The sequence below is a fragment of the Carassius auratus genome, chromosome 17 (assembly GCF_003368295.1).
Source record: "Carassius auratus strain Wakin chromosome 17, ASM336829v1, whole genome shotgun sequence".
NCBI lineage: Eukaryota > Metazoa > Chordata > Actinopteri > Cypriniformes > Cyprinidae > Carassius > Carassius auratus.
Window position 1 is genome coordinate 19,703,638 of NC_039259.1, and position 21,424 is coordinate 19,725,061.

The window sequence follows — 21,424 nt, forward strand, 5'->3', positions numbered from 1 at the left end:
AATATTTACTACTATATACGCACTACTAACAAGTTTACATTGCAAATGAGTTTCTGCTAATACTGGACTCTTGTTTTTCTGATAGAAGCAGCAATGATCAAGTACAATTATGCATTTGTAACCATACCAATTATTTTTAATGTTGTAAATTGTACAAATACAGCGATAGGGCAAGATTAACATTTATTTTCTGATTATACTGGAAGAATAAAATCTAGTTTTGCTTCAAGAGTCGCATTGGTTTTGATTTACAGTGGAACCTGGAAAGGACATTTCCGTTTTTTTCCCTCACTTTGCATTATATGTCCCTTTGGAATTAAGGCATATTCAGTCTACTAGGATGAATAGATTAAATGGAAAGTTAATTTCAAAAGTTTAAATATTAACGTTAACCTACTAAAACAATGCTTGACTTTAGGGAACGTGTTACCGTTTTCTTTCAACAATCGTGCAATCTAGGTGAATGGTTTGTAATCTTTTTGGCGACCTCGTTGACTGTAAATGGCGAGGTGTTTAGCGCCCCCTGTTGTTTAGCCGCATCGCTGCGTGTTCTGCTGCGGAGCCTCGTGATATGCGGAGCCTCGACTAGTCCTCCTCTCCGCGGCTCTCCATTTCACTCAATATTTCACCCGTCGCCTTCCCGTTCAGTTTGACCTCTACCTTACAGCAAGCAGAAGCGGGGAATGAAGCAATATTCACGTCTTGCCGCCTGACTCAACTTAATCCTGAGACGAACTGTTTGTTTTTCTTGTCTTCTCGTCGTTCGGCGATAAACGGTGAGTGTTTGTGTCGCTCAGCAGCGGGTTTGTTTCTCTGCCTGACGGACGCGTTCAGGCCTCGGGCTTCCATTCAACTTTATCTCGCGGATGTACTGGTAAACACAAGGCCGCGTTAGTGATACTTGGTGTTTTTTGTTTTTACCTTAAATTGCTTCCAGACCGGTTATATATATATATATATGGATGGAAAATGTATTCATGCCCAATACCAATGAAGTAAATGAAGTTTGGGATTAATTAGGTCTACCGAAGTGACGCTAACGGTACGCATTTTAGCTAATCCCAGCTAACCGAACTTCGCTTTCACAACAGATAATTTATGTTTATACTCATTTGCTGCGGAAACATATGGTCAAATACAACTTTAACGTGAAATTAAACGGTTTTGGACTCTGTCGTAGCGTGTAGGCTAACAAAAGCTGTCTGAACTGAAGAAAGAGGCCGTCAGGACAAGATTGGACGTTAACGTATTAGTATTTCTTTTCGCCTAACTTTCCTTTTTTAACGTTTAATCACAGTTATGGAGTTTGATATCGTCGCATTGTTCATGGTTAGAGATTTTCAGGGTTAACTAGACTGTTTGTTCACCTGCTCGGCTCTCAATATCATGTTAGATGGCCATACATGAAGTTTATCACGCGTCATGAAATTATAGATCAAACACTATGCTTGTATCTTATTTACGTTTAAAGCTGCCGTCTGTGTTCACTGTGAATGTGAGGTTTTATTATGCTGCTGGATAGGCTGGTGTCATGATGGCATCGGTTGCAATCAAGTCGTTTTTTAACTCTTTAGTCAGCTGCACTGGAAGAAAGTCAAAGAACATCTAGAATCATGTCTGTCCGTCAGATACCATGAATGCGAGAGCCACAGATAAACTGAATGTCTGCTTTGCTGGTACTTTGTTGTACTATTTTAACCGCATACAGAACCTTAAAAATACATTACTACTTAAATTGACTTTGACTGGAGCTTGTTTAGTATTAGAAACTACCTGCATTTCTTCCATACTCATAATCCGTTTAGATTAGAATGAGTTTATTGCTTTAGTTAACACCATAAAATATCTGGCATATATAATAATGGTCAGACAAATCTCATTGTTTATGAAATGGAACACTTTATTAAGCCTGTAGATAGAATATAAAGGAAAGTTTTGCATATGTTCTATATTTTCATGAATCATGTTTAATAAATCATGCTTTGGCCCATATGACATGATACAGTGCCTACACTCTTTTATCCAGAGGCCCAAATATATGCAATAGCCTTTTTATATGGCCGAAAGGTAAGATTAAATAATGATAGCCTGTAATATAAATGTGATGATTTTTTTTTATTACAGTATAATTTAGGACTATTAATGTGTATTAATATTAGATTACCAATTACCAATAATACATTTTAGCATGATAATGTTTAAATGATTAGTTATTTTATTAAAGTTTTGTACTTTTAACTATGGGCAGCAAAACTTAAAATGTAATGGTATACAATGATGAATGAGGTTATCAAGAAAATTTAAGTTGCTCTAGTCCAGTAAATTATTTTCTTAAATATTAATCAAAATGAATGTTTGCTTGAAAGATTTTACAGCAAAAAGAGCCCTTTTTAACCATAAACTGAAGTTTTTTATTTTATTTTAAGAATGACACGAAAAGACTTTGAAATATCCATCAGAAAGCAAAAGGCATGTTTGTGTTTTTCCGCAAAGTTTTGATCATGTTGATATTTTAGAGGCCTTGGCAATTCATGTATTGAATATGATACAGTATTCTGTATAGGGTAAAGTTTATTAAACCACATTAAGATCTTAATATCAGTGTGAAGATAAAATTGGCATTACTGGATTGGTGGAATAATAGACTGGAAATAAACAGGTCCCATTAATTTGAAGATAGTATAACTATAGTAAACTGAGTTTTCTATCCAAGGAGAGAGTGTAACCCAGGGCTATGGCATCAGAACTTGTTTTCAGAAGTCTAGTATATTGAATCCATTGTGTGGCTCACAAAGTTCCAGTGTGACTGTTAAAAACAGGTTACAAAACCAGAAAGAGCAACTCGGGATATGTCAGCTCATGAATTAAAAAGTTATGCTGAATACGCGTCTGCTGTGGAATAAAGTTGTCTAATATGATTCAGGTCTGTTTAATCACAATCAGGTGACACACATTTAAACTTGTTTTAGAGTAGCGAAGTAACATGTTGCTCCTGTGTGTATGATGTGGGGGGTTTCTCCTCTCCATCCAGTAAATCAGATAGTTGCTTTGAATGTCAAGTTCAACAGGACATTCTTCCTGAATCAAGTTAGTCATTTAATCTGTTGATAAGTGGATCTATCTGTTAGTCTCTAAGAAGGTGGTGAATCCATCTGTGCCATGCCTGTCTGTATCCACAGATTTTATTTCACACAAATCTCCTATTTTTATGAATTTATCCTCATGCTTGGCTCAGCTTGGCTGTCTCAGGAAAGTAGTGCTGCTTTTTAATGGTTTGTGTTTTTAGAACAATAAAAGCGTATTGAATTCTCAGCTTGTATTGAATACTGTGTCTCTCTGAAAAGCTGGGCTGTTTGGCTGTTTGTTGAGTCATTGATGAACTATTTATCATGCAAACTGTTGTTGGCCAAGCTTGCTAATCATAGCAATTTCTTTCAGTGCTCTGATTACAGGCGGCAGTTCATCATGTTTATAGTCTGTTTTACTCCTATTAGTATACCTTTCAAGTTAATTCACTTTCAAGGAGTCATCTGTTCCACCCGTTTCATTATTACCCGTAGGGTTGGGTATCTATAGGTTTTTTGCAAAACCAGTGCCATTTTGATAATTTTAAAACTGTACCGGTGCCTAAACGGTACCTGAAATGATATGTAAAAAAAAATAAACAATTCTGGGTAACATTAAAAAAATAGCTTTCACACGCTCCTTGGATGCCCTCATTTCCCAAGTCGTGCTTCCCTTACTCTAAGGCTAATACATGTATTTCCATAATCTGGGTCATTATTTAATACAAAACCACACATAGTGTTTCTACTGTATCTCTGTCAATCACTTTGATGTTTAGTTAAAATGAGTGCTGTCTGTCACTGTTTTTAAATCAGTTTTGTGAATGACTATATTAGGGCTGCACGATATTGGGAAAAAATGACATTGCGATATTTAACTTTTCTGCGATTTATATATTGCGATATTTTTTCTTACGAACAAAAATGGACTAACATTCTCATTTTAAATGATTTAAACATCGACACCATTCAATTTCCCACTGGTGAATTGACGTGTGACAACACCTGTAAAACCGGTATCACCGTGGGGTGGGGGGATGGGAGGGGGTGTCCTCTTTTCCTCACTTCCTTGCTTTTAAATAGCTTATAAATGCATGCGGGTTATATATTCACTTTCAAATTAGGGGCAATTGGCAATCTGGCATCAATTGTTTGAATGAACTAGAAAAAAGCTCACTGATATTAAATACAGAACTTTTATTAACATAACCAATAAAAATACCACCATGTATAGGCTGAAAAAACTGAAAATCGGCAAACTGTGGACCCAAACAAATAAGAACCATTCGATTTTGGGAAGCAATTTTTATCGGGGAACCTCCTGGAAACGTGATTGGGCTAGTTTTGCAGTAGTTTTGAGTAGGGCTGGGTATTGTTCAAAATCTTTCGATCCGGTGCCAATTTCGATACCTCAGTTTCGATACCGGTTCCTAACGATACTTTTTTCGATAACATATTTTTTTTAAATCCATTTCAACATCAACACAAATACATTAAACACAAAACTTTTATTTTTCACCTTGATTAAAACAAATTCTGGTAACACTTCACGCTCAGGATAACATTATTAATACAACTGGTTGTGCTTTTTGGATAGGGGTGTGCCATTCAGGGGCGGACTGGGACCAAAAAGTGGCCCTGGACTTTCTGGCCCACAGCAGCCCACCACATCATAACCAGGGTATCCATGGGGTCTTGAAAAGTATTAAAAGGTGATAAATCAATTTTGGGAAAATTAAGACCCTTAAAAAGTATTAAAAAGTCTTATCACGGCTCACAGTCTTCAAACTACACGAGCGCTGTCTTGCTCTCTCTCTCTCTCTCTCTCTCTCTCTCTCTCTCTCTCTCTCTCTCTCTCTGCCTCCCTCCAAAATCATTAGAAACGATAGAAAAAGGGCGGAACGCCAACGTTTCACGTGGAGCATTCGGAGATTTTTCTCTCCATGACAGGCTGCTGGCTCCCACTGTTCATTTTTTGTTTTTGTTTTGTTTAAGCACTCTCTGTATTAGCTTAAAGCCCTCAAGTTTACATTGGTTACTGTATTCTTTCAATTGCTCTAAACACGTATTTTGGGTGACCTTTTTTATTGAATACTAAACATCAAGTTGTTGTTATTTTAATCTGAAAGAAGAACTTTTTTTTAAAGTAAGCTAGGCCCTATGTGTTCAGTAAGCTTGTTTCAGTAAGCTATGTGTTTTCAAGGCTTCAAGGTTTTATTGAATGCTATCTCTATACAAGTGCAAAGTAATGCATTCTTAGTCAGTCTTTTATTTTGTAATTTTAAGAGCAATAAACACATATTGCAATGTTAAGGAATTCATGTTTTTTCATTCAGATATGTAAATCACCATGTATAAATTGTTAGTAGTCAATTAATGGGGAGATAATTTAAATCGAATCGTATTACAACGCACCGAGCTGCTGGGAATAAAATCAGAAGAACTGAGGCACATGTCAGCATGATTGTTGTTGAGGGTGGAGCAAAGTTTTTTTTATTTTTTTTTTTAATAAACTTTGCTTTGATTTGCTATCCCAGCCTATTTGATTTTTTTGTATCAGAGTGGTCTATAGTCTTTATCACAAACGAAAACTGTTAAGTTAAAAGTATCACTGATGTAAATGGTTACAGCTTGAAGTGGCGGTGAGGTATTAAAAAATATTGAGAAGGTCTTGGAAAAAGTCTTGAAAATGTATTAAAATTTACTTCAAGATTCCTGCATATACCCTGATAACACAAACGCCCCTGTTTTGATGTCATTTATTAATTTAATATTTAAGTAAACAGTTTGGGGATTTTAACCAATAGGGCAACTGATCCACCGGTGAAAAAAAAAAAGAACAGCAGCTGTTCATTTAGCGACTAGTGAGCAATATGCTCATCAAGACACAAACATTCCTCTAGAACTAACACTTTGCATTCAGTTAGCAGATCCATACGAATCATGCATGAAATAGAAGTTTATAAACTCAAACGACAGCTTTATGTGCTTTACAGTTCAAGTCACACAACATTTGCAACGTTTCTGAAATGCTGCTCGCACTTGTTTCTGTTTCTAAATATTGCTGATTCAAGCGTTTTAAACAATTCGCGCGCGTTCGGAGCTTGCGCTCACTCATTGAAAGCACGCACTGCAAGCAGCATTTCACACAATGCGCGTAAAGAGAATAAAGATTAAAGGTAAACAGTACCTGTATGAATGATTGCGTGTGTGAATTAGTCATAACGTGAAGCTGGGGGTTGTAAATAGCCTATTTCCTCTAAAAGTAGAAAAATATGCTATAACAAGTTTTGATATTAAGTGATAAATCACAGGACAGTGCTGACAACTGCGTTCCTCTATGTGCGCGATCTTCACAGCTCTGAGTTTTCATGCCACAATGCAGCAGCGCAAACATGGTAGCTCGATATAATAATACACATCTGATCATCTAATCACTTGAACGTCCAAACCATAAAACAAATACAACTGACAAAGTTTAGTGAAGATGCAAGGCTCACCGCTCGCGCGCCATCACTGTGTTGAACCGGTGTTCACCTCCGTGTTTTGCTTTTATGCCACTGACTGGCAGAATCATGTGGCTACACACGCTTTTAAGGGGGAAGTATTAACAGGAAATAACCAAAATAACCGACATGGGATAATTACGTTGGTTAGAGGTTCTAAATTTCGGTTTCGATTACTTTTCGAATAATCGTCCAGCCTTATTGTTTATATTTAATTCTGATTCCGCCACTTTGCTTGTTTGTCTTCTCTGTTCTGTGCTCGCCCCTGCCTCCTTGAGTTTGTTCCCCCCTCACGTGTTGTCTCAGTGAACATGGCGGCATCCTCAACCAGACCGGAGGCTACAGAACTAGTCTCAAAAAAAAGGACAACTGGCTCCATTATATGGAGACACCTCGGTTTTAAGGCGTCGGGCCTTAAATACTGTACTCTACTGTAGGGTCCTATGATTTCCGCGATTCAGAAAACGCGGACGGAATCGTGGAATCCAGTCATAAAAACGGAATTTATAGTTGAACGTGGAATGTCACGGAATTTGTCAAACTTTTTATGAATTAATCAAAAGTATGTCATTGCAATCAAATCGCAATATGGACTAATATGTTTACCAAAAAATAAAGTTTGCTTAATTTTCAATAATTAAAAGATAAATTAAATGAATGTTTTATGCCTTATGTGATAACCAGAAAAATGTAAATACACAGAATTTCAGAGGGGAAAAGACATTTCACATGAGTCTATTTTAAGAAAAAAAGTAACAAATTAAGTTGTTTTATGCATTTAAAAAATTACACATGCTAAAACGCACAATAAAATAATTATGAAAAACAATAAAACATATGGTGAAGAAAAAAAAATATTTCATAGGGCCCTAAACATGTAATATTTGGCATATTTGTTTTTGCAGTGGTTTTGGGGGGTTATTTTTCCCGTGAAGAGATAGAGATATTGTATATAGAGTTATATTATGCTATATTTTTTGCTCCATATCACCCAGCCCTAATCTTTTCTGATGAGATGTGCATGAAAATCGCATTAAATTTTTTTGCACAGCTCTAAGCTGAGTTCAGTTTTTATAGTGTATTCTTTCTTTTAAACAAAATTATAATTATTCATTTTACTTCAAATAAATATTTTAAGAAAAAACGTATACTTAAAAAAAAAATCTAAACGATGGTGGGGATGGTGTCACGGTGGGAAAGTGATGTAACCGGTGTTGCGGCTTTAAACCGGGAACACCGTCAACACAGTATATCGTGGCAAGCCTAACTCTGAGGCGATCGCGAATTTGAGTACAGTTTATTGAGCTAAATGCTATAGCCCTGCTAAAAAAAGCCTAGCGACGCCCATGCTTCTTGTGTACATTTTGGAGAACCAGAACAAATATTTGCATCGGGTTTCGTTACCCAACCCTTATTACCCAAGAGTTGTCATTCTGTTATTTAAAGGTCGTGTTCTCAGATCAGGGCTGAAAGATTCACACTAATCAAATGGAAGAAGTAGGAAGTTAAGGACTAGGGAAACATTGCAAAGGGTTTTTTGTGGTGTTTTTGGCTCCTGTTATATCGCAGATGTCTTTTCCATGCTCAAATTTGATTCCTTTTTTTCATGAAGGTGAAGACTTGATGAGACAACAAGAGGACCAGTGACTGCCCCTGTTCATTTCTCTCCTGCTGCTGGCAGGGTGACTGGGTGTTGGGTGGATAGGGTAGTGGGGCGTCATGGCGGACGTGGATCCGGACACATTGCTGGAGTGGCTGCAGATGGGACAGGGTGATGAGAGGGATATGCAGCTCATCGCCCTGGAGCAGCTCTGCATGCTGTTGCTCATGTCAGACAATGTTGACCGCTGCTTCGAAACGTAAGTCTGAATACTGATGAGGTGACAGTTCTGGGGGGCTGAAGGGTTTATTACTTATAATAACAGCAATAGAGCTATTCATAACCATTGCATTTCAATTTAATATTGTGCAGAATGTAAGTTGTCTGAAATTTTAGAGTGTGGTATTTTGTAATGTAGCTTATTAGCTTATTTAAAAATGCTTAGGGTTAGCAGTATCAGCCTCAAATTATCTCATCAGTGATACATTTGAAACTTAAGAATCACTTGAAATTAATCATCACTTAATATTATTAAATATTATTTTAGAAATCAGATATAAAAGAATGAAGTACTAAACAAGGAGTAGTGTCTGGTGAAACTTGTTAGATATAATGATAATTTGTTTATGCTCTTAAAAATAAATTAAATAAGTTTAATTCTATAACAAGGAATTGTGTAAATGTGCCCTTTTGGGTAAAAAACACATCCTAACCTTGAGGTTATAAAAAGTAAAAACAAAATCTGCAGACTTATTGCTTGTTTATTGAACATTTCATTGAAACATTAGTTAAGCTGTTTGAACCAAGTTATACATTTTTAATGAATATAAAAAAGGAACTCACTCTAACATGTTTTATTTTGCTAATTTCTCAAATGGAGTAAGTCATGGCAGGATAGCCGCAAAAGCTACTGAAGATGATAAAGACAAATAAGGAAGCACTGTGGTTGTGTGGGCGTATTCTGGTCTTTTAATATGATAACCCTGCTCAGTCACAAGTGGTTTGTAAAAAAAAAACCATAGGTAGTGGTTACCCAAAGGGGAAATTTAACAGTCCTCTTAAACCTAAGGACAACAAACTATTAAATTTTTATTTTAATTTTTTATGCATTTGATTTAATTATTTTCTGGCTTTAAATAATAATAGTAATTGATTTGACAATTTTTTTTAAGGTTTATTGCATCACATATCACTGTTGTATTATTTAACATGTACATTTTGTTTCAGCATTGTCCCTCCATGTTGTGCAGACCAATTAACCCTTCATTTGACTGACACTGCTGTTTTGCAACTGCAGGTGTCCTCCACGGACGTTTCTCCCAGCTCTGTGTAAGATCTTCCTGGATGAGAGCGCACCAGATAATGTTCTGGAAGTGACAGCCAGGGCCATCACCTACTACCTGGACGTGTCCGCTGAATGCACCCGCAGGATTGTGGGAGTAGATGGAGCCATCAAAGCCCTGTGCAACCGGCTGGTGGTGGTGGAGCTCAACAACAGGACCAGCAGAGATCTGGCTGAACAATGTGTAAAGGTAAATATTGCTATATTTACTGCCATAACTTTTTTCAGATTTTTTCAAGTCAGTTTGCTAAAAGGAGTTTAAACAGTTGAAAAGATGGACTATGAAGCTGTTTTTGAACAATTCCACTATGCATGATGCTCATATTATATACTGTCTTGTGTCATCAGGTTCTGGAGCTGATCTGCACACGGGAGTCTGGAGCTGTATTTGAAGCGGGTGGATTGAACTGTGTACTAAGCTTCATTAGGGACAGCGGTCATCTTGTGCACAAGGACACATTGCACTCTGCCATGGCAGTAGTTTCTCGCCTCTGTAGCAAGATGGAGCCACAAGACTCTTCCCTAGAGACATGCGTGGAGTCCCTCTCTAGTCTGCTGAAACATGAAGACCATCAGGTGGGACATGAGTAACACTTAAAAGGATAGTTCACTTAAAAACTTGTGCTATTTTTTTGCATGCTGTTAGTCTTCTCTGTCTTTTGTGTGAGGAATGGAAACCATTTAAAAGTTTGGGGTCCTTTATAATTTATAATTATTTTATTCTCTCCAACAGTATAATTCTTTTTTTTAGTATTTTAAAATAGCTGTTTGACATTTTTTGTGTAGTTTAAAATGTTTTTTCCAGTTATGGCTAAGCTGACTTGTCTCATGATTCTCCACAAGCCATTCTATAAATAGAAGGCTCAAAAGAATAGCATTTATTTAAAATATAAATATTTTGTAAAATTATATATGTCTTTAAATAAAAAAAAAAAAGCTAAACATTTATTGCATTAAGGATTTATTGAATTGAGTGTTCATTTCTTTCTGTAATAATAAAAAAAACTTCAGTCCCAAAACTATTGAATGGTAATGTAAAGGTCCATTCACACCAAGAACAATAACAATAAAGAGAACTGTAGAGAACTATATTGGTGTCCACAGCAGCAGACTGTATCTGTTAATTCTCTGTCTGTTAATTCTAAGCGCGCACGTCTGCCGTTTTTGAAATCTCAAGCTTGTTATAGCAGGATGGATTCTGATTGGGTGTCAGTGTTTGAATTGTTCGTCAGCTGGAAAAAAACTTTCTGAAAATGATTCCAACAATATTGTTTCTTTTTTTGCCTTTTATATAGCTGTGATTTGGACTCTGCTATTCTTTTAATACTAAGAATCAATTTTAGAATTCTATCTTTACAGTTATCGTTCTTGGTGTGAACGGGGCTTTAGCAACTATTGATTAATAGAAATAAAATCAGATGTATACTTTCATGTGTGGTTCAGTTTCTTTTCCATGGACAAAAAGGACTGACTTTCTTGGTAAAATTACACACGGATGTGATGTGAACAACTAAATGGCAGTTATTGTCTTGGTGTCATCCACAGGTGTCTGACGGAGCTCTGCGTTGCTTTGCTTCACTGGCGGACCGGTTTACACGGCGTGGAGTTGATCCAGCCCCATTAGCTAAGCATGGACTGACAGAAGAGCTGCTGTCCCGTATGGCTGCAGCAGGAGGGACGGCATCTGGACCTTCCTCCACCTGCAAGCCTGGCAGGACCTCTAGTGGAGCCACTCCATCTGCTGCAGACTCTAAACTGAGCAACCAAGTGTCCACCATTGTCAGCCTTCTGTCCACACTGTGCAGAGGCTCACCACTCGTCACACATGTAAGATGTATATTCACAGAAATATTCTTGCCATTTGCTAGATGTCACAAGTACTGTGTGTACAAGAAATCCCAGTTTTCTCTTGGATACATTTGATGAAACTTTGTGTTGCATCTCTCCATTCAGGATCTTCTGCGCTCAGAGCTGCCTGACTCTATGGAGAGTGCTCTGCAGGGGGATGAGCGCTGCGTGCTGGACACCATGCGGCTGGTGGACTTGCTGCTGGTGCTGCTCTTTGAGGGACGCAAGGCTTTGCCCAAATCTACAGCTGGTTCTACCGGCCGCATCCCTGGTCTGCGGCGTCTAGACAGCTCCGGAGAACGCTCCCACCGACAGCTTATTGACTGTATACGCAGCAAAGACACAGATGCTCTCATTGATGCCATTGACACCGGTGGTTAGTGTTCAAGTAGTGCATGCAAGATCAATATTTTGGACGTCGGGGTTTTGAGGGCTGTTGTTTCTTTGAGGTCACATCCTGACTGACTTGTACTGTTACTTTTTATTTCCTTCTAAGCATTCGAAGTGAATTTCATGGATGATGTAGGACAGACTCTCTTGAACTGGGCATCTGCATTTGGAACACAAGAGATGGTAAGAGTTTTTATATATATATGTATATGTATATATATGTATATGTGTGTGTGTGTGTGTGTGTGTGTGTGTGTGTGTGTTACTCGCCAGACCCATATACTATATGAGTTTCTATATGTATCTTTATAAAAATACTAATTATTGATATTTAATGGTTGAACTTTATTAATTAGAATTAAAACTTGGTAACCATGTATGAATGCAGTCATTTTGACTGATTTTAGGACTGGTGGTGGTGCTTTTTTGGTCATTCAGTGTTTCTATAAGATAAAGGGAAAAAAATTGAAATAATACGAATTCTACGAATAAGGACAATATATAACAAACTAAGATTTAATGAGCTGTTGGATTCATGAATATTAATCGGGTTGTGTATGTTAGCTTGAACTGATTTGCTGAATGGTTGAGTGCCAGCCAATTAGATTTTCATTTGCACGTTAGTTCCGCTTACTAACGGAGAACCCAGTAGTTCTTAAAAACTGAAGAATTCCCTTGGAACTCCATTATTTTGACAGGAAAATACAACAAAGAAAATTGTTTACATGTAGAGCATCAGTCCTGCATGTCATGTAAGACGCTCTCGCTCTATCTCTTTCACTTTGTTTACGATTCATCAAATCCAGGTATGCTGTGAATTCATTGAGATGAATTGAAAAATAGCCCCGATCACTTGACAGAGAAATGCTGAGCTCAATGTGTTTGGCTAGTGGAAATATATCTGTGCTAAACTTATACTTGGCCTCTAACTCACACACTGGCAAGTAAAATCTAAGAGTTTATTAGCCAGTGGCTAATATAAGCTGTAATTTATTCGCCCAGAGTGAAGATTTAGTCACATATGCGCGTGATTTACGCAATGTAGGGGGTTGGTGCAACAGCATGAGCAAACAATCAGCAGACTTCTGAATAAAAGTGGCACACTAAATTTAGGACAGCATCATTCTTACATTGTGCAATATGGTTATGTGGGGGAGACTAAATAGGCAAGACTGTAATTCTGGCTGACGTGCCACCAGCAGCAGTTACAAATGCCATGCATAATGAAAACTAATACAACCTGATTTCTTGACCCCCTTTGTCTGGTGATGGCTTGTGTAAGTTAGAAGAATGGGGTCAGCGCAACAGATGCACATTGTTTTCTAAGGATTGCAAGCTCTCACACTGTTTTCTGGCCTGCTTAAGGTGGAGTTCCTCTGCGAGAGAGGTGCTGATGTCAATAGAGGCCAGAGGTCATCCTCTCTGCACTATGCTGCCTGTTTTGGCAGGCCACAAGTAGCCAAGGTAAAGACCTTTTTTTTTTTTTTTTTTTTTTTTTTTTTTTTTTTTAGTTATTATACATTGTTTTTAATGTTTTGTATTTATTTTTTGGCAAATATTTCCCAATAGACATTACTGCGCCATGGGGCCAACCCTGACCTGAGAGATGAAGATGGGAAAACTCCGTTAGACAAAGCTAGAGAGAGAGGACACAGCGAGGTTGTAGCAATTCTCCAGTCTCCTGGTGAGTCCATCAGCTTTCTTCTTTACTTCATGACAATATTGTTTCCCTTTTCATTTTTAAAAGTAAAAGTTTCAGAAGAATTAAGCTGAAATGTGTTTTGGGGGATTTAAAATACTTTTATATGCACATTTTTCAGAAAACGTCAATAATGAGGCTGTATGGTTCTGTCAGAACATTGTACTTGTTGTTTGAGCACTTCAGACCAGCCAGACACCGCAGCATTGCCTCAACCAATAGTGTGAATCTGAGGCAGACTAGTTGTTTGGACAACCAATAGAAGATTAAGAAGTGTTTGGAAAACCCTGATTAAAAATATATATTACTTCTGCTACTACATTGTGTTGAGACTGTTGGCATAGAAATTACAATATTATGCTCGAATGCAATTAATATTGCATTAATATTGTAATGGTGAATTCAGTGGGATTTGTTAGATTTTCATAATAAAGTGTTTCTTGTGGTGTTCGATATAGGAGACTGGATGTGTCCTGTCAACAAGGGTGATGACAAGAAAAAGAAGGATGTTAAAGAAGAGGAAGAGGGCAGTGAGCCGAAAGGTGACCCTGAGATGGCACCTATCTACCTGAAAAGGCTGCTCCCAGTATTTGCACAGACCTTTCAGCAAACCATGCTGCCTTCAATAAGGTGAGGGCCTCTAGAGGACCATCAGTGCCAAAGTACATTTTCAAAAAGAAAGCCAGTGTAGTAACTTTTTATTTTGTTGCCAAGCGTCAGTAGAACATCAGTGCTTTCCTTTCAATGATGGTTTGTTTATATAATCTCTTTCACAGAAAAGCTAGTTTAGCTCTGATCAGAAAGATGGTGCACTACAGTTCTGAAGTTCTACTTAAGGAAGTGTGTGACTCTGATGCTGGACACAACTTGCCCACTATACTTGTGGAAATCACTGCAACTGTGCTGGATCAGGAGGTTGGATAATTTATTCTTTCCCTCCTGGTGATCTTTTCTTAAATTGAACGGGGTTGAAGTTAAGTCTTCCTGACCTTTCTACTTGTTTTTCACAGGATGATGATGATGGTCACCTGCTGGCACTGCAGATCATTAGGGATCTAGTGGATAAGGGAGGTGACGTGTTCTTAGATCAGCTTGCCAGGCTGGGTGTCATTAATAAAGTGTCCACTCTGGCAGGACCCACATCAGATGATGAAAATGAGGAAGAGGCCAAACCTGAGAAGGTCAGACTCCACTCATTCCACATTTTATTCTTTATTGTTGTTTCTGTGTATGCTAAATTTCTGTGTTGATGACTAAACAACATATTCTTGTCACGATTCAGAATTTGCTTTGACAAAAATGATTCTTATTTTCCAGTATGATGAACCACAAGAGGATGCCAAAGAGATCCAGCAGGGGAAGCCTTATCACTGGAGAGACTGGTCCATCATCAGAGGCAGGGACTGCCTTTATATCTGGAGTGATGCAGCTGCTTTGGAGCTTTCCAATGGCAGCAATGGTTGGTTCCGCTTCATCCTGGATGGAAAATTGGCCACCATGTACTCCAGTGGAAGCCCAGAGGGTGGCTCTGACAGCTCAGGTAGGTCTCCTGCAAACAAACCAATCGATCAATAAAAGGATTGCTTCTTGTTAAATTATAATTGGCTCCTGGGAGTTATAGTCGCTGATATTTTCTTTCGCTCTTCCCTATAGAGAGCAGAAGTGAATTTTTGGAGAAGCTGCAGCGTGCCAGAAGTCAGGTCAAACCGGTGACAACCAGTCAGCCCATCCTTTCCACACAGGGTCCTACCAAACTCACTGTGGGGAACTGGTCTCTAACTTGTCTGAAAGAGGGTGAGATTGCCATCCATAATTCAGATGGCCAGCAGGCCACCATCCTCAAAGAGGACCTACCAGGCTTTGTTTTTGAGTCAAACCGAGGCACTAAGCACTCTTTCACTGCAGAAACCTCTCTAGGTGAGTATGGAAAAATAGTTTAAAAGCATCACTTTTGCCAGTATCTTTCCTCAAGCGCTCAATTATTGGGTCCTTTGTTTGTCAAAGGGTCTGAGTTTGTTACTGGCTGGACTGGTAAGCGAGGAAGAAAGCTCAAATCCAAACTGGAAAAAACAAAACAAAAGGTAGGATCACTTGTGTATTCCTTTTATCCTTTAGCATTCTTATCAATGTTGATAATAACCCCCCCCCACCCCCACAATATTTGTGGAAACCATAATACTTCAGGAACCCCTTTGAATAGAAAGATTATTTGGATTTAGAAATATTTTGAATAGCTTTAGAAATGTCTTTACTGTGAATTCTGATCAATTTGATATGTCCTTACTGAATAAAAGTAAAAAAAAAAAAACACAATGACATTACCTAACTTTGTCTTTCTGTAGGTAAAGACCATGGCCAGAGATCTGTATGACGATCACTTCAAGGCTGTGGAGAGTATGCCGAGAGGTGTAGTGGTCACTCTAAGAAACATTGCCACACAGCTAGAGTCTGCTTGGGAGTTACATACTAACAGACAGGTAGAATTAAACTAAAAACTTAGTCTGCCCATAGAATATACCTTTGTCACAATTTATATTAGTTCCCAAAATTAGTTTCAAACAGACAATAATGGTGAGTAAGAGTTTGTTTCTTGTTTCATCAGTGCATTGAAGGTGAAAACACATGGCGAGACCTCATGAAAACAGCTTTGGAGAATTTAATAGTAGTTCTCAAAGATGAGAACACTATTTCTCCGTATGAAATGTGCAGCAGTGGTCTCGTGCAAGCACTTTTTACTGTCCTCAGCAATGTGAGTCATGCACAATTTAACGTTCAGTTGTAATCATGATGTCTACTTACATTCCCAATACTCATTAACCTTTTACTTATTACATTTTCCTCACAGAGTGTGGATCTAGACATGAAACATGATTGTAAGCCTCTGATGGAAAGAATAAATGTGTTCAAGACTGCATTTACTGAAAATGAAGATGACGAAAGGTAAACTATATCTTGTAACTCCTTACGGTAATTGAGCCAGGCACAGCATACAAAAGTGATCTCTTCCCTGTATATCTGAGTCTCAACCAGCAGTCAAAACCAGTCTGATTTGAGCACAATGAGAGAATTTGTTTTCCTGTAGTCAGTTCGTCTAACATTTAAATTGTTTTTCTCCTCTAGCCGACCAGCTGTTGCCTTAATCCGCAAACTGATAGCAGTGTTGGAGTCAATTGAGCGGCTACCTCTCCACTTATATGATACACCAGGCTCAACATATAATTTACAGGTCAGTCTCCGTGTTTGTGTGTATATTTTTAGTTTGGTGCACATGAAACAGTGACATCTTTCATTTTGATTGCAACACATATCATTAAAATCTTTTTCTGTCATGTTAGATACTGACAAGGAGGTTACGCTTCCGCTTGGAGCGTGCTCCAGGTGAAACGGCCCTGATTGACCGAACTGGTCGAATGCTAAAGATGGAGCCGCTGGCCACTGTGGAGTCACTGGAGCAGTATCTGCTCAAAATGGTTGGAAAGCTTTTTGTGATTATTTCTTCTTCTTCTATTCTATATTTATTCAGCTGTATCCACACAGGCATCTGAGAAAAGGTCATAAATTTGTCGTATCCTTTTCCCCAGGTGGCCAAGCAGTGGTATGACTTTGACAGGTCCTCATTCATCTTTGTTAGGAAGCTCAGAGAGGGTCAGAGCTTCATCTTCAGGCACCAGCATGACTTTGACGAGAATGGAATTGTTTACTGGATTGGCACCAATGCGAAGTGAGCTTCTTTGTCCTTTTATGCATGATCATTTAAATAGATTTAATTATAATTGTTCATTCTTACATTCTGAAACCCAACGTGAACTATTTAAACAAAATGGTATGCATAAAGATTGCTCTCATGTTTGGCCACAGGACTGCATATGAATGGGTGAACCCCGCTGCGTACGGATTAGTGGTTGTGACTTCTTCCGAGGGCAGAAACCTGCCTTACGGCCGACTTGAAGACATCCTGAGCAGAGACAGCTCCGCCCTCAATTGTCACACCAACGATGACAAAAACGCTTGGTTTGCCATTGATCTTGGGTTATGGGTCATCCCTTCTGCATACACACTTCGCCACGCTCGTGGATATGGTCGATCCGCCCTCCGGAATTGGGTATTTCAAGTGTCCAAAGATGGTCAGAACTGGATGACACTCTACACCCATGTGGATGACAGCTCTCTCAATGAACCGGGGTATGTGTGTTAGAACACCTATTTTAGAGTATGCTGTTATTGTGCTCTGCTTACCTTCACTTACCATTTGTGTCTTTTGTGCACCTACTAATATGATGTCTTACTGCCTTAGGTCAACAGCCACATGGCCTCTGGATCCATCCAAAGATGAGAAGCAGGGCTGGAGACACATTCGTATTAAACAGATGGGGAAGAACGCCAGCGGACAAACACACTACCTCTCCCTGTCTGGTCTAGAGATCTATGGCACTGTTACTGGTGTCTGCGAGGACCAGCTAGGTAAGTGCCAATAACACTACACTTTGACTCATTGTAGTCCAATTAAACTTCAATGAGCTGTTTATTTTAAGCATATGAGTGTTTGCCATAACCTAATATCGTTGGTTTTTCTTTTGGAATCTGGCTCCCAAAGCACCACATAGCATCACTGAAGATTTTGTAATGTGCTACTCTATTTCAGCATACACTGGATTTGGCTTTAAAGTTATGATGTAATGGATGTAGCAAAATATTTTTTCCTCCATATTGTGGTAAAGAGCAAATACAAAGGTTAAAAAAAAACGGTGGCGAGGACGTATCATATCCATTTGTTTTTAATTGGATGAAGATCTGAATATGAGTTTGTCTTCTGTAAGAGGCTTGGTTTAAGTGGGTTAAATGATTAGAGATGTCCAGTCACCAGAGAGAACATCTAATTATGACATTTATTTAAAAAAAAAAAAAAAAGTATGCATTGTTGAATTGTTCACAGTAAGACAGCAAAAAATTTCCATTCCATGCTGAGTCATCTCTCATCACGATAGCGTTGGATGAATTGGGAGTCATTAAAAGGGGCTATTCAATCAGTCAAGATTTGTTCTTCATTGTCAGGTAAAGCAGTGAAGGAGGCAGAGGCCAACCTGAGGAGGCAGCGCCGGCTCTTTCGCTCTCAGGTGATGAAGTACATTGTACCTGGTGCACGGGTGGTGCGCGGTATAGACTGGAAGTGGAGGGACCAGGATGGCAATCCTGCTGGAGAGGGCACTGTGACCGGAGAGGCTCATAATGGTGAGGACCGGTTTCACTTTTGTGGCTCTTAGTGTGTGCATCCAACCGTTGAAAGATGGTATAGGACAGCACAATGTGTAATGCTTTTGCAGTAGCAGATTTCTGTACAACAGTGTTCAAGGCATCACTGCATCGGATCACTACATGAAAAGTTCTTTACTGGCCAATCAACAATGGAGTTCAGTGGTACTTCAATGTTTAAGGGAAACAAATTGTGAACATCAAGTGCATTTGCATGTTTTGAGAAGCTTTCTGCAGCAAATCCATCACAAGTGAGGGGGGGAGATGGAGTTACTCATTACTGACGTTCACATAGTAAAACGGGACAAAAGTTAAATCACATTTGACTTGTTTTTCCCAGCATGCTTTCGAGGGACTGCTTTCAGATCAGCCCTTTTTATTTTCAAGTATCCTACAAATACATTTAGTTAAAGATGAGGTATGACTGGACTGATCTGAAACCAGTCTTTTCTTCCTGTGTTTACTCCTGTGTTTACTCCTAATGTGGTGCTTTCCTCTTGCTTCTGTTCTGCATGAATAAATAATAAAAAAACCTGTTTCCATACTCTGAAGTTCAGTCATGCGTGTTAAGCCCCTGTCACACTGCACGTTGGATCCGGAAAATTGGCAGGGCATTGCCGTGTCACCTTCTGTGTGAACGCAAACATTTCCCGGGATTGGTCCCGGGTTGGGGACCTAGTAACATTGCCATGTTCAGTTGCATAACGAGCGCTGTGAACAAAAGCCAGAACTAATGCCTTAAAGGGTGTTTCGTAGTGATTATGCACGTTATCACGAGACTCTTTTACCAGGTGTTTGAAGGCAGATCAACGTTCGCGATGAAAAAAATGTGCAAACTGTTATGAAGCAGGGATCAGTTAGTTCCTCACTTTCTGCGCTGAAGCTGAGATGGTTCGCCAGCTTAAGTGAAAGTTAACATACCTAGCGTTTTCGACTCGTACATTACAAGTCACGCCCTGATGTCACGTACCTTTACGGGTTGTGTGTGAATGCACGAACATATTTCGGGTAATCCCTAGCAGTGTGAAAGGGGCAAAATGAACTGGGAACAATTGCTGGGACATATTACCCATGTATTTTCCGGAATCGCAGTGTGAAAGGGGCTTTAGATTACTACTTTTTACTCTCTGCAACTGTCCTTCCATACTTTTTTGTTTTTATTAGTTTACTATTTTGAAGTGCAACCTTTATCCCTCCCCCCCAACTTAACAGGTAACATTTTTGATGTCCTACTTGTTCTCGTAAGCATCCACTCTGTTGTTATTGATTCTTTGGGCAGCAATGTTTCAGTGTGTTAAACCAACCTTTTTAACCTGTCTCCATCAGTCAAGCCAAGTGCATGTTGATGTCACAATTTGCAAGCTCCGAATGAACTCCATTGCAAGTGTATTTGACACTGACCAAAATGATTCTTCTGTTCTTTTTCTTAAGTGGCTTTGTAGCTTGGCATTTGCTAAATTCTACTGCTTTTTTATTTGTCATTTTCTGTGCTTCATGTTTCTACCTCACTGCTTCACCTGGACTAGAGTGATTTGGGTTCGTCTTAGATGATTGTCAGTGTTTTGAAAATGAACTGGAGAGGTTTTGCAGCGATATTAAAATCAATTTGACCTCATCCAATGATTTTGGTTTGTTTATTTCTGGTCCAGTGTCGAGCAAAAGCTGTTGTCTTTGACTTGCTGCTGTCTTTCTCTGCTCTCTTGCTGGGTCTCACCCGTTCATATCCCCCCTCCCTCCCCCACTTTCCAGGCTGGATTGATGTCACCTGGGATGCCGGTGGCTCAAACTCATATCGTATGGGTGCCGAAGGGAAGTTTGACCTCAAGCTTGCGCCAGGGTACGACCCTGAGTCAGCGCCATCACCCAAACCTGTCTCATCCACTGTTGCAGGAACGCCGCAGTCCTGGAGCAGCCTGGTGAAAAATAACTGTCCAGACAAGGGTGGCTCATCCTCCATAGCGGGGGCCAGTTCCTCTAGCCGCAAGGGTAGTAGCAGTTCGGTGTGTAGCGTGGCCAGCAGCAGTGATATAAGCCTCAGCTCCACCCGAGTGGAGCGCAGAGTCGAGAGCCTGTTGGAGCAGGGAATAGGCATCGTTGGAGGGCCCCTGGGGGCGGAGGGCCAAGAACCAATAGTTGTGCTTTCCACAGCCGAAGCAGGCTCCGCCTCCAGCACCAGCACTCTAACTGCAGACACGGGAAGTGAAAGTGGCGATCGTAAAACACCAGCACCCGATGGCACTTCAAGACAGTCGGCCGAGTCGACGGCCATCTCTATGGGAATCGTGAGTGTGAGCTCGCCGGACGTCAGCTCCGTTTCAGAGTCATCTAGCAAGGACGCTGCCTCCCAGAGGCCCTTGTGCTCCGCCACCAGTGCACGGCTCTCTGTTAGTTCACTTTTGGCAGCTGGAGCGCCTATGAGCTCCAGTGCCAGCGTCCCCAACTTGTCCTCTCGAGAGGCCAGCCTGATGGAGTCATTTGTTCGCAGAGCGCCCAACATGTCTCGCACCAACGCCACCAACAACATGAACCTGAGCCGAAGCAGCAGTGACAACAACACAAACACGCTGGGACGCAATGTAATGAGCACTGCCAGTGAGTACTTTTTGGCTGCCCATTTTTCTAACAGCCAATACCAGGTTTAGGTCAGTGGTTCTCAGCCTTTTTGATTCCATAGATTTTTATTGTCCACAACAATATTCAAAGGCCCCAAAGCCTGAGTTTTGT

General features: G+C 39.6%; 1 protein-coding gene across 8 annotated transcripts in view; it reads left to right on the forward strand.

The window, feature by feature from the left end:
* The first annotated feature begins 539 nt into the window (after nucleotides 1-539).
* The window catches only part of hectd1 (HECT domain containing 1), a 35,108-nt gene continuing 14,223 nt past the window's right edge, over nucleotides 540-21,424 (forward strand). For 3 of the 8 annotated variants that reach the window (XM_026286298.1, XM_026286296.1, XM_026286300.1), the window contains exons 1-24: nucleotides 8,291-8,430; nucleotides 9,469-9,703; nucleotides 9,862-10,089; nucleotides 11,059-11,340; nucleotides 11,467-11,737; nucleotides 11,858-11,934; nucleotides 13,117-13,215; nucleotides 13,321-13,435; nucleotides 13,909-14,080; nucleotides 14,227-14,365; nucleotides 14,461-14,631; nucleotides 14,768-14,990; nucleotides 15,104-15,367; nucleotides 15,455-15,531; nucleotides 15,793-15,927; nucleotides 16,053-16,199; nucleotides 16,296-16,390; nucleotides 16,571-16,676; nucleotides 16,786-16,920; nucleotides 17,032-17,171; nucleotides 17,309-17,632; nucleotides 17,745-17,911; nucleotides 18,503-18,679; nucleotides 20,450-21,292. In XM_026286298.1, coding sequence (XP_026142083.1) covers nucleotides 8,291-8,430; nucleotides 9,469-9,703; nucleotides 9,862-10,089; nucleotides 11,059-11,340; nucleotides 11,467-11,737; nucleotides 11,858-11,934; nucleotides 13,117-13,215; nucleotides 13,321-13,435; nucleotides 13,909-14,080; nucleotides 14,227-14,365; nucleotides 14,461-14,631; nucleotides 14,768-14,990; nucleotides 15,104-15,367; nucleotides 15,455-15,531; nucleotides 15,793-15,927; nucleotides 16,053-16,199; nucleotides 16,296-16,390; nucleotides 16,571-16,676; nucleotides 16,786-16,920; nucleotides 17,032-17,171; nucleotides 17,309-17,632; nucleotides 17,745-17,911; nucleotides 18,503-18,679; nucleotides 20,450-21,292 — 4,762 coding nt within the window. Of the gene's footprint in view, nucleotides 777-8,183; nucleotides 8,431-9,468; nucleotides 9,704-9,861; nucleotides 10,090-11,058; nucleotides 11,341-11,466; nucleotides 11,738-11,857; nucleotides 11,935-13,116; nucleotides 13,216-13,320; nucleotides 13,436-13,908; nucleotides 14,081-14,226; nucleotides 14,366-14,460; nucleotides 14,632-14,767; nucleotides 14,991-15,103; nucleotides 15,368-15,454; nucleotides 15,532-15,792; nucleotides 15,928-16,052; nucleotides 16,200-16,295; nucleotides 16,391-16,570; nucleotides 16,677-16,785; nucleotides 16,921-17,031; nucleotides 17,172-17,308; nucleotides 17,633-17,744; nucleotides 17,912-18,502; nucleotides 18,680-20,449; nucleotides 21,293-21,424 lie in introns of those variants that run through there. The other 5 variants (XM_026286295.1, XM_026286301.1, XM_026286299.1 and 2 more) reach the window with 4 other exon arrangements.